The sequence below is a fragment of the Malaclemys terrapin genome, chromosome 6 (genome assembly GCF_027887155.1).
Source record: "Malaclemys terrapin pileata isolate rMalTer1 chromosome 6, rMalTer1.hap1, whole genome shotgun sequence".
Lineage (NCBI taxonomy): Eukaryota > Metazoa > Chordata > Testudines > Emydidae > Malaclemys > Malaclemys terrapin.
Genome location: NC_071510.1, coordinates 14,628,085 through 14,641,114, shown reverse-complemented (window position 1 = coordinate 14,641,114; position 13,030 = coordinate 14,628,085). Strand labels below are relative to the sequence as shown.

The 13,030-nt window shown below is 44.6% G+C and overlaps 1 protein-coding gene across 2 annotated transcripts in view; it reads left to right on the top strand.

Moving 5' to 3' along the window:
- Positions 1 to 13,030, top strand: part of SNX30 (sorting nexin family member 30) — an 85,026-nt gene that overhangs the window by 64,124 nt on the left and 7,872 nt on the right. For both annotated transcript variants that reach the window (XM_054031572.1, XM_054031571.1), the window contains exons 7-8: positions 184 to 270; positions 10,281 to 10,433. In XM_054031572.1, the coding sequence (XP_053887547.1) occupies positions 184 to 270; positions 10,281 to 10,433 (240 nt within the window). The remainder of the gene's footprint in view (positions 1 to 183; positions 271 to 10,280; positions 10,434 to 13,030) is intronic.

Sequence of the window (13,030 nt, the reverse complement as noted above, 5' to 3'; positions counted from 1 at the left end):
TTATTCAAAAGCCTCTTCATAGAGTCCCGTAAACAGGAATGGCCTCTGAAAGGCACACCTGGGACTTTAGTGGCACTTCAGTTGTTGAATCCAGTCTGCAACTATTGTGGGGTGAGGGGGAGGAGGGAGTCAAAATTTTGTACATTTTCAGTCTTATGTTTTTGATTGTTTTCTCTTTCCTAGAACGTACTAAAGAAAAGAGACCAAGTTCAAGCAGAGTATGAAGCAAAATTGGAAGCTGTAGCCTTGAAAAAAGAAGACCGCCCCAAGGTTAGCATTTGAAACCACTTCACAAAACGAGTGGCATATTTGTCATTCAGTCCCTCTCAAGTGAAAACTCTGTGGAGAAATGGAGATAATTTTTATGTTTCTAGATCGGTGTTCAATCTCGTGCCTTTGCAAAAAAAAAAAAAAAAAAAAAAAAAAAAAGCAGTGCACGGCAGAGCAATGTCTTGTCATATAGGTGCAAGCTGGCTTTAGGAGGCAAGCCAAGGAGGATGCATTAACAGCCAAATTCAATGTAGAAAGGAGTAAGAGTAAGCTTGCAGGGGAAGATGAGTTGAGTTATAAAGCATTTCTAACTACAGATATACCACTGCAGCAAATGGAATTCTTTGGCTGTTCCACATGGGTGACACCTTGTCCCACTGTCCTACCTGCTGTAGGCCTGATCCGAAGCCAATGGAAAGATTCCCATTGATTTCAGTGGACTTCAGATCAGGCCCTTTAAGAACAAATGATCTTTCTTATGTTAGTGAGGTGCATCCCTTGCCACCTTCAGGACAAGTTGGTTCCTGGTCTCGATGTAAAACCCAACCAAGGTTAGCTACTATTTGGTATTGATTTACCTGCTTGCTACATGTACAGATACCTGAAGGTGGAAAGAGATGCTCACATAACAAGCAGGTAAAATCAACTCCAAATAGTAATCCGTCTTACTGCATTGAGACATGCAGCAACTTGGCATATCATTTCTGTATGATAACATAACGCTTCTGACAAGTTGTTGTATTTTGTGAATTATGGCAGCAACGTCCATCATGAGCATAATACCCTTAATTTCTCCTTCCCAATCTGCTCACGCTTTGACTTTTTTCCTCCCTCAATCTTCTCCTGCAGTCTCTTTCTGTCTCTGAATCTTGAGGCGCAGAAACTGAAGAAACTTAAATGGGGAGCTTTAGTTAAGAGCTTTGCATAACTATCCCTCCCTATTTCAAATTTTAATTGAAGGATCTTATTAGCACTTGGCTGGGAAACACTGATTCAAGGTGGCTTCCTCCTACTTCAGTGCTCCCCACTGTGCCTAGGGTTTGCAGCCCATTTAGTGGATGGAGTGCCCATAGTTTCTTCTTTAACACAAACCGTTCTTAATTTACATTGGACACAAATGTGTCCTTCGGTAGAAAAACAGCCACTTCCACTTTATAGGATTTGAGATATTAGTGCTGAAGAGTTTAATGCAACAGCATTATGCATTTTCAGTAGCTATTTTCATTATCTTGGCCTTTTCATGTTTTCCAAAAGAGCAAAGTTTGCTTCCCTTTAAATGGTGACCGCTTGCAAATTTAACTTAACAACCACTTTCCAGCTAGACCTATGCAAAAGCCTTCCAACACAGTGAGATCGTCCTAGTTTGTTTCCTTAAGAACTCAAATACAGCTGAGCAAATGGACATCCTAACATTTTTTGTTCAAACAATGCTGCTGCTGCTGCTACCTAGAACCTGGGACAGGTTGGAAGTTTTTAAAAATAGTTAAGTCTTCTAAACCTTTGAAACAATTTAAAATGAAAAAGCTGATTAGCGATCACTACTATACTGGGCAAGGTTATCATTTGATCTCTGGCTTTGTCTTGCTTTCACTGAACTTTTTTTAGCTGTTTGCATGGTCTAATTGAATGTAGAAACCAAACAAAAAACAGGCCAGAAGAACTGGAATTTGCAGTGAGTTGGACTTTCGTTGCCCCACATTGCAGTTGTACTGTTCTGTTTGTTTTTGGATCTGTTGAAGTTAATATGTCAACAAGATAATTCTGTCAAATCTTTCTGGTGGTCTAGCAGAAGTTTATTTGCTATTGGTTGCAATGATTGAGACGGATCCAAGAAATAGACTCATAGACTCATAGACTTTAAGGTCAGAAGGGACCATTATGATCATCTGGTCTGACCCCCTGCATGCTGCAGGCCGCAAGACCCTTCCCTGGACTCTACCGTTGAAGTCCCCAATCCTGTGTTTTAGTGACTTCAATTGGCTGAAACCCTCCTGCTAGTGATCCCTGCCCCATGCTGCGGAGGAAGGCGAAAAACCTCCAGAGGCTCAGCCAATCTACCCTGGAGTAAAATTCCTTCCCGACCCCAAATATGGCGATCAGTAATACCCCGAGCATATAGGCAGGAGTCTCTAGCCTGACCCTTGTTGGCCATTATGCTATTCATGTACCATTGCTTGGTTTTCCTTGGCTACTATGTTTTATCATTAAACCATTCCCTCCATAAACTTATCCAACTTAATCTTAAAACCAGACAGGTCCGTTGCCCCCACCGTTTCCCTCGGAAGGCCGTTCCAATATTTCACCCCTCTGATGGTCAGAAACCTTCGTCTAATTTCAAGCCTAAACTTCCCCACGGCCAGTTTGTATCCATTCGTTCTCGTGTCCACATTAGTACTAAGCTGGAATAATTCTTCTCCCTCCCTTGTATTAACCCCTCTGATATATTTAAAGATAGCAATCATATCCCCCCTCAGCCTTCGCTTTGTCAGACTAAACAACCCAAGCTCCTCTAGTCTCTTTTCATACGACAGGTTTTCCATTCCTCTGATATTTTTGCTCTTTTTCACCACTGGAGGGCATTCTAGGATTTGCTGTACTTCATAACCTGACCTGATTCCCAACAGACTCTTGAGTCCTGTCCAAATTCTAACAGCAGTTTGCCTTGATACAGTCTTTTTTTAATTATTTAAGATCAATAAGTGTGTATGTATGAAATCAGATTCTGTGATTAAAATAATTCTAGTGTTTAAGCCTGCAGATATTAAATCAGGATATACTTTGCTTAGCTTCAGATAGTCCTCATATGTATCCAATATAATTGTATTTGGTGTGACCGTTCATTTGCTATCTCTGCAGTGTTTTGCCTTCAGCAGTTGCAGGTATAGAAGGACCCCACCCATTCTCTCCTAACTTGGGCCTGGAATTCTGTATTAGCAACATTGTATGTATTGAAATCTCAATTACTAATGTAATAGAAGTAAAATAATAAACGTACCCTTAACTAAAGGGACTCAATGAGCACTAAGCACCAATTGTGGAATCTGGCTTTGTCCCAGAGCTTAGAGGCACAATGAATCTATGGGAACAGTAAATAGTCTGATTATACAGAACTTCTGGCTGAATTCAAAAAGGCAGACTTGAGTTTTCACATATTATAAGCAATGTAAACTTAATTGCACATAGTCAAAGTAAACCCATAAGAAGGAAATGCAAATTCCCATCCTTGAGTAGCTCGCAATGGATTAGTCCCTAATCAGTGATCATATGTGCATGGGATTTTTAGCCTTAATTCTGATTTTTTTTTTTGGCTCTTAAGGACTAAACCTGCTACCAAATTCATTACACCTTAATGAAGTGCACTATCGAGAGCTATACAAAATCATCAGTGTCCATTCCTGCATAAATGGAATTCTAGACATGGTACAAATTCTACAGCCAAAATCCTAAAGTCCTAAGGTTACACTGAGTATGTAGGGTAGGGATTTATTCATACAACTTCCATTAGTGCTTAAATCATCTTGACTATCTAATGAAGAATATCAACTGTATTTTTGATCAGTCTCAACTGGATACATGCTTCTACTTTCCTCATTCCACATATACTTAATGTCAAAGTTTGTCAGAGCCACACATTTCTTCTTTCCCCATGATGGTATTTCTGCTGCCAGAATTAAAAGGCTTAAATCAATAGTTGGTTGACTTACCTCATTTTTAGGTTAATGAAAATTTAAAATACTGAAGCCTCTACTCCCATCTTTAATTAGAACAAGATTACTGAAAGCATATGCATGTAAAAATAAATTTACAGCTGTGTCAGTTGGCTTCCTTGCAGTTGGTTAATATAGTCAGGGGCCTTAAAAGGACACGTTGTAATTTAAGCCCAAAATTGGACACAGTTTTATTCTCTTGGGCTCACAATTCAGAGAACACTCTTGTGGTTTTTGCCTGCCCTGGCTGTATGTTCGAGTTACTGTCCTCTACTGGATGCTCACCCTTCTTGTCTGGCCTTCACGAGATGGAGCCTGTCTTCCAGGCTAAGCACCTCTACTCCCATTGACTTCAACAGGAGCTGCAGGTGTTTGGCATCTCTGGAAAACCAAGGGTAAAACCTTGATCCCACCAAAATAAACAGAAGTTGACTTCAGCGGGGCCAGGTGCACCTGAAAAATGATACTGGTCCATTTATTCCTTCCCTTTCTCCTCACTCCTCCCCCCCCCCCCCCCCCCCCCCCCGTGTCACAACGATGTCCATTTGGTGGCAATGGAGTTTGACATTTTTTTTCTAGTATGCCTTGAAATTTGGTCAACATTGTCTCTTGTCTGTCTTGCAGCTGGCTACAGCTGCATCTTGCCCTTCTCTCAAGGGGTGTTAATCGCGTTTCACGGTATGCTTCCTGCACTGTTCATGGAGTGAGGCGGCAGGCTGGTATCCTCCACTCCTCTTCTTCCCCCTTTGGTGTATCTGTCCCTCTGGTGGCTCAGACCCACACACACATCAAAATGTTTGTTTATTGTGATATCTACAAGGCGTTGTCTCAGTAGCTGGCAAAGAATTCTGGGGTTTGTGTATGGCCCCTAAAAGAGAGAAGCACTGGAGCAAGAATTATCATTACAAAAGAAATCCACTGAATTGCCACAAAAACATGTGGGTTCACAAAATCAGAAGCCTGTTTTATTAAATAGCAAAACTATAATCATGAAGTCCTCAAAGAGTCAGACTTGCTATTGTTGTGAACAGTGAAAGTGGAAAAGCCACCTGTAACAGGGCACAATCAGTGTCTCCCCAATCTTAAACGTTCTGTTAGGATCTGCCAGTCAAGTCAAAGCAGTTCCCATCTCCAGCGATGCAGTCTGAGAACAAATTCTTGATGTTGCTGCAGAAGTTTAGGAGCAAGTGTCTAGAACAATTCAGGAGAGCCAGTATTTCTCAACCCAACTGGATGAAATTACAGATGTGCCTTTTGCCTAACTCTCTTAAATTTTGTTTCAGAGTGAGGAAGATCCATACATAAGTACTTTGTTTTTCTGTTTACTGACAGGTGGAGGAATTTCTTCAAAACTTTCCAACAATCACTTCTAGCAGCTGGGTTGGATTGGCACAGTTAGGTTGGTAGCTTTGGCACCATCCGTGCAACTGTGACCAGAAAATGGCAGCTTTGTGATTATATAATCCAGTCTATTGCATCCTAGGCCATTTGGACACCTTGTTTAAATTACTGGGAAACTTCAGCAGCAAAGAGGATACTAGTGGGACTGAAAACAGTATTTGAGGCTGTAGAAGTTCAACACTGTAGCAAAGATAGCCAGGTAGCATGCCCTGGACTTACTTCATATGATGAAATAGACACTCTGCATCAACAGTTCCTCTTCCGAGTTCAAGTGTGGCTTTCATGAAGCAAAGTTCTGAATCCCGTGCCTGAGCTCCGAATGCATGAGATCTCCTTGGTGACATGGCTCTGCTCTTGCAGAATATTTCACTGACCAGCACTGGCTTGGTTTGAATGCTTCTCTCCAGGGAGGGACTGAATATGATGTGGGTTCTCAACATAAGGGATGCAAACAAGTGTAATGGGCTTGCAACTACCCTACCTTTCTGATATTGCTAAATGGACAGGGCCACGTTGGGGTATGGAAAAGTACTCCTGAAGCATGTTGAAAGAGCTACATCTCAGGGGGGCTTGTGAACATTACTCAGAGTATGTCTACGCTGTGAAGTTTTCAACAAAACTTTTGTCTTTCACGGGTACTTAAAAAACATTTTCGCTGACGCAAGTGGCAGTGTGAACGCGGCTATGTCAGCAGGAGCGCTCTCATGCCGACAAAGCTAACACTGTTCGCGGGGCTGGAAGTATTTTGTTGGCAAACGCATGGGCGCCGACTCCATGGGTGCTCCGGGGCTGGAGCACCCCCGGGAAAAAATTGGTGGGTGCTCTGCACCTACCGGGAGCCAAGCTCCCCCCACTACCCCAGCTCGCCTCCACCTCCTCCCCTCAGCACGCCACGTCCCCGCTTCTCCCCCTAGCTCCTAGTGCTTACCACTGTGAAACAAGCTCCAGGAGGGAGGGGAGAAGAGCGGGAATGTGGCTCGCTCAGGGAAGGAGGTGGGGAAGAGGCGGGGCCGGGCGGGGGTTTCGGGAAGGAGTTGGAATAGGGGGTGGAGTTGGGGCGGGGTTGGAATGGGGGTGAGTCGGGGGCAGGGCAGGGGTGGAGTCAGGGCGGGGCTGGGGCCAGAGGTGGGTTGAGCACCCACCAGCAGAAGTTGGAGCCTGTGGGCAAAAGTACTGACACGGAGTGTTTACACATACTGACTTTAGCGACAAGGCTGTGTCGACAAAGCCTTGTCGCTAAAAGCTGTGTGGTGTAGACAAGTCCTCAGTGTTAGGGGGAGAATACTTTGCTTCTCTGTCTTTTTTTCCCCAGAGGGGAAGCTGAAATGGGCTGTGATCTGCCTCAGGCCAGAGGGGGAAGTCACTGTCAGATGTGGTCTAAGCACAAGATTGGGAAACGGGAACTCCTGGAGTTCTAATCTCAGCTCTGTCAGCAGGCAAGCATTCTGCCTGCACGACCTCACAATAACTAGCGTGCGTAGGCTCAGTGAATTCCGATAAGGAAAGCCTTCCTTGTAAACTTCCAGAGGGGTTCAAACAGGTGACAAACATTTTGAAGTAACAGAAAATGCAATGTCTCCTTTGCTACTTAGAATGTAAGTGAGGGCTAGAAAATAAACACAGGGCAGATGTAGATACTGTACTTTCTTGCCCTGTGCTTATCAAAATACAGCACTACTTGATTGTAGGGTGGGTTAGACATTCCACACTGATGATAAACTCATTTTCTTGATCAAATATTTAAACGTGTACAAAACTCCAACTTGGAGCAGGAGTTGGATTCAGAAATTATTTCCTGGACCGTCTCTACATAGGAGCTTACCCTGGCTTAAATAAACCTGCCTTTTTCAAATGAATGTAGTCAAATCCGTACAAGTCAGTACGTAGACAAGGCCATTGGTAGTAGATTTTAAAGTAAAGTATTGCTTGATATTAAAATCCTAAAAAATCATGATTACTAAGTGGCTTTTATATTGCTCCATAAATGGTAGACATATTTCAACAGTAAAACTGAGCCATTGAAATTCAGCTGAGTTGCTGCAGAATTAAATTTCCCTTTCCTTGCAGCTCTGTCTCCTGGTTCAGAAGGGGCATGGCTCTCCCTCGAGTATCAAACTCCAGTATAATCCTGGCAGTATCCGTTTAGAGGAAGCTGACAGATGTGAACCTCCTAAGATAGAAGCGTATCTTCCTGCAGGGACCAAAATGAGCCTTGTTGTTGGGACAATATTTCCATTTTGGTATCCTGAATATTGTACTCTGGAATGGTCATGGCTTATACTACACACCTTCAGGTGGGCTCTCACTGAAGTCAATGGTAAGATTCCCATTGCCTGCAGAGAACAGAGTTGGCCTAGCCAGCAATGAGTACGTCTGAGAATTCCGAACTTTGTCTCTTTTAGTTGGCTAGTGCCTAGTGATCAGGTTGACGAGAGGCTGCTCTTCAGAGGAGCTGAGCACCCACATCTCCGTTTGACTTCATTGGGAGTTTCCATCTCCTCTGAAAATTGGGCCTTTTGGCCCTTGTTCTGCTAGTTGCTGAAGTGATTAGCAAGTTAGGTATTTGTCTAGCTGCCTGAAGTATTTCTAATGTGCCTATTGCTGTAGCTGGCTTTTCTGGCTATATGCCCTCCTTCATTTCTGCATGCAAAGCCAGTTTTGTTGGGAGTGGTGTACACACAAGTTGCTGCAGTCCGTGATGCAAAGAATTTCCAATATAATTTATGCTCGTTTTTTAGTGCTGTTCCTGGGATCAGTGGACCTTAATGCAGATTGTGGAACCTGGAATGTTAAGGTCTTCAGTTACATCCCATTTACACTTAAAATGCTGCATTGGCACAGCTGCAGCACTTCAATGAAGATGCACTCCCATCGGCGTAGTTAAACCAGATCCGCAAGAGGCAGTAGCTATGTCAGCAGGAGAGATTCTTCTGCTGACCCAGCTCCGTCTACACTCGCGCTTAGGTCGGTATAACTACATCGCTCCAGGGTGTCGATTTTTCACATGCCTGCGATGTAGGCATATCAAAATAATTCTGTAGGGTAGACCAGTGATGAGCTCCCAAAATCCTAATAACCGGTTCCCTACCGGGTCCTCGGCGGCACTTTGGCAGCGGGGGGGGGCCTTCACTCGCTCCAGGTTTTCAGCAGCATTTCAGCGGTGGGTCCTTCACCCAGAGCGAGTGAAGACCCCACCCCTCCGCCGAAGTGCCACCAAAAACCTGGTAAGGAACCGTGCGGTGAGTACAAGTCCCACGTGCCTGTCTTCCCGCCTCCCCATCCGACCCCAACCCACTTCCTGCCCCCAACTGCCCCCCTCAGAACCCGCAACCCATCAACCCTTGCTCCTTGTCCCCTGAGCACCCCCTACCCAACTCTCCCCGCTCCCTGTCCCCTGACTGCCCCGACCCCATCCTCCTCCACCACCACCACCCTGACAGACCCCTGGAACTCCCACACCTACCCAACCTCCGCCCCCTCCAACTGCTCCCTGCCCCTTATCCAACCCCTCCTCCCAGCCCCGGCTTACTATGCTGCCCAAAGCGCTAGCACTGCGGCTTCCTGGGGCTCTGCGAGGGGTGGGGGGAGCGGGGCAGGGGCCGGGGGAGCCTCCCCAGCTGGGAGCTCAGGTGGGCCGGACAGGACGGGCCCGCCTGCCCCTTTACAACCGGTTCTACACCGGCTTCTAAATTTAACAACCGGTTCTTGCGAACCGGCTCCAGCTCACCACTGGTGTAGAACTGCCCTCAGTCTTTTATATGTACAGTTTGTTCCAGACTTGTGCCTAGTCTGGCCCTCAACTTCTGCCTTCGTAACTGCACATTGGATATGCTACAGAGCAGCCTACTTGTAATGACCACATATCCTGTAGATTGTACCTCTTAGTCCACTGGTCACTAAGCAGACAGTATGTATGTATCCAGGATTCTTAGTTGCTGCTTATGGATATAGGCAGGAATACTGTACATCTGGACTATTCACCTTCAGTATGTGTAGCCTCAAGGTATTAAAAGGAATATTTCAACAGACAATCCTTTTTTGAGAGGTCTTTAGATTTTATATGGAGGTATCAGACATGGAAAATCAAGGGGGTGGCTTACCCTATGTAAAGAGCGAACATTGCTGAGAAATAAGGCTGATCTCCTTTGAAGGAATTTTTCTCGTGAGGCTTAAGTGCTGTTTGTTTTACTTGTGTCAAATTCCCCTAGAACTTGCTTTCTATTGATGCTGTGTACACTAGTGCTTGCAGGGGCCCCATCTCCGCCGTCTTTGTCCTCTCTGCTAGGTGCAGAGCAGACAAAGTTCCTGCCCCAAAGATCGCACGGTCAGAAACTCGAGAAAGCGGGTAGAGGAAAGGAAGCACTATCCCCATTGCCCACATGGGGAGCTGAGACAGTCTTTCCCAATGCCACAGTCAGTCTGTGGCAGAGCCAGAAATTGCCCCCAGATGTCCAGAATTCTAGTCTAGCGCTTAAAGCACAAGACCATCTTTCCACTCACTGTAGCTTGACTAAGCTTCCCTTGGCCTAGCGTTGTGCCTTGCTCCATCTAAAGCTTAGGGAGTGTGGAGACACACAAAGCAACCTACAGTTTCCCAGACTATTCCGGATGGTATAAATTTGGGTGCAGGTGAGGATTTGGCTCTACCTGTTGCAGCCATTTTACTTGTTGCTCTTTTCCGCTCCTTTCGGTAACTAAAAATGTTGGGTGTGAGGTAGAAGGTAAGGAAGTGGAGGGATGAAGTGACACCAATATATTTTTATTCATATTTTTTTCACCTATTTAACATGGTCTGGATAATTAAAATTTATTTTAAATGAGGGGAGACACATGGTCGGGTGGGAGGAGGACCATTATTCCAAGTAGCCATTATCTTGCTGAAAACTCTGCTTCTTGCTTCAGGTGCCGGCAGAAGTTGAAAAATGTCAGGACCGAGTGGAATGCTTCAATGCTGACCTGAAAGCCGACATGGAGAGATGGCAGAACAACAAGCGCCAAGATTTTAGGCAGCTGCTTATGGGAATGGCAGATAAAAACATCCAATACTATGAGAAGGTATTGCCCTGAGCTGCAGCAGATGGTCTCATACAAATAATCCCTTTGAGTGACTTACAGTCAGGGGTGGCTTTCAAAAATTGCAAACCCTGTGTTGTTGTAAGAACTAGCGCTTGGTGTGAGGACTTCACATCAGGTGTTGAAGGTTTTTAGGTTAGCTGTCGAATCAGTAAAGGCTCTTGATTAGCCTGTGGCTTCCACGAAAGTTTCCGGTATTACCACTTCGTTATGGCTTGAGCTGTAAATCACTAGACAGTGGCTAAACATAATAGGGGCAATGGAGTTACACAAGGGAAGGAGTTAATATAGTAATTGATGTTTTCTACTGGATGGAGATTTTTTTCACCATCCCTTATGTTTTGCCCCTTTTTGTCTGGACCTGATGCTGCTAGACTTGTCTGATGACAAGGAGGAGCATGTGTACCAGGTGCTGCCCCTGCTGCCAGATTAACTTGGTCCTGCAAATACTTACTGTTGAGCTTATTGGAGCAAGGAAGGAGTCTGTGCCCTCCTCCTGCTTCCGACTTTCACTGAGTCACTGGAGCAAGAGCCAAATATGCTACATGGTCCTATGGGAGGATTCCTTATATGTTAAGGAAATGGAGGTTTGGGAACAGCCATCTTAATTTTACCCTTGTGCATCATGATTAACTTTTGGCTACTTGATGTACTGTTTCTGAAATGCAATCTTCTTTTTTTCCCTGCAGCCTATGCTGCATGTGTAGCATAATTTGCCCCAGTAGACGGTCTCTTATATAATATCATTGATGCATCCTCTATTATGAAATTACTATAAGGTGAATGTGGGTGCACAACTTTTTGAAAAATCACACTCAGAGTAGTTACCAATAGTTCATTGTTAAACTGGGATGATGTATCTAGCAGGGTCTGTCCTGAGTCCAGTACTAGTCAATATTTTAATCCGTGACTTGGATAATGGACTGAAGAGTACATTTAAAACTTGTGGCTTTCACTAAACTCGAAGGTTTTTCAAGCACTTGAGGACAGGATTAGAATTCAAAGAGATGTTGATAAATTGGAGACTTGGTCTGTAATCAAGATGAAATTCAGTAAAGACAACAAAGTACTTTGCTTAGGAAGGAAAAATCAAATGCAAAATGGGGAATAACTGGGTAGGCAGTAGTACTGCTGAAACGAATCGGAGGGTTGTAATGCATCACATTGAATATGATGCAGTTGCAAAACAGGCAAATATCATTCTGGGGTGTATTAACAGGCATGTGTAAGACATGGGAGATAATTGTCCTGCTCTGCTTGGCACTGCTGAGGCCTAAGTTGGAATACTGTGTCCAGTTCTGGGTGCCACGCTATAAGAAAGATATGACCAACAGGAGAGAATTCAGAGGAGAGCACCAAAAATAAGTTTAGAAAACCTGACCTCTGAGGAAAGGGTTAAAAACAAAAACAAGCTGGGCATGAGATAAAAGGACAGAGGGAGGACATACATCTTCAAACATGTTAAGTGCTGTTATAAAGAGGATGGTGATCGATTGTTCTCCATGTCCACTTAAAGGTAGGACAAGAAGTAACCAGCTTAATCTGCGGCAAGGGAGGTTTAGATTAGATATCAGGAAAAACTTACTTACTATAAAGATAGTTGAACAGGTTGTGGAATCCCTGTGTTTAGAGGCTTTAAAGACCTCTAAAGACAGGGAACACCTATCAGGGATGGTCTGGGTATACTGGATCCTGTCTCAGGACAGAGGGCTGGACTAGATGACCTCTCGAGGTCCCTTTCAGACCTGCATTTCTATGGTGGTTCATTATTTATTATTTGTATTACTGTAGCGCATAGGAGCTCTTACAATATCTATGGTTCTTTACTTCATTCACTGCCCATCTTAGCAGTTGTGCCTTACGAGAGCACAAAAAAGGTATGAGATTATAATGTTCATTTAAATGCCATTGTAATCTATATATATGAGGATGGCAAAATTAGTTTTGGCACTTCTTGACTCGAAAGCTGAACCCCACAGCCTGAATGAAGTTTTTTAATAGCATTTCCTAGGTTTGCTTTAAAGGAAAATGATTCTGTTGTCCAGTACTATTTAACTAGGCCCTACTCGAATGCCCTGTTCTGGGCAAGGTGTACTACTGAAAGTGGGAGTTGCTGACAGGTGTGTGCTGAATGAGTATTTGGGTCTAAGTAATCCTAAAAATAAGCCTGGAATGAAAACTACCTGTGTTGCTGCCCCCCCCCCCCCCCGTTCTGTAGCATCTACCTATGTTTGTAGGGGTTGGGGGTGGTCAGGTTAGTCAGAAGCCTGGAACCAGGGTCCGCGTCAGGTGTTGCACCATGGGTCAAAGCAGGAGCAAGTGTCGGGAGTAGGCTTTAGGAGGCGGGACCTGGAGTAAGTCAGGCAAGCAGGAACTGGGAGCAGTCTGGGATAAGGACGGCAGAAACAGCCTGGGAGGCAGGAACCAGGAGTCAGGCAAGTGGACCAGGGTCTGTAGTAGCAGCCAGCCAGGGATTCACCTAGTTGCTTGGACAACTTCCTAGCTCAAGTAGTGTGACCCGGCCACTGATTGGCTGGGACATCTCCCCCAGTCAGGAGCTTTGTGGGCAGGGCTCTTAG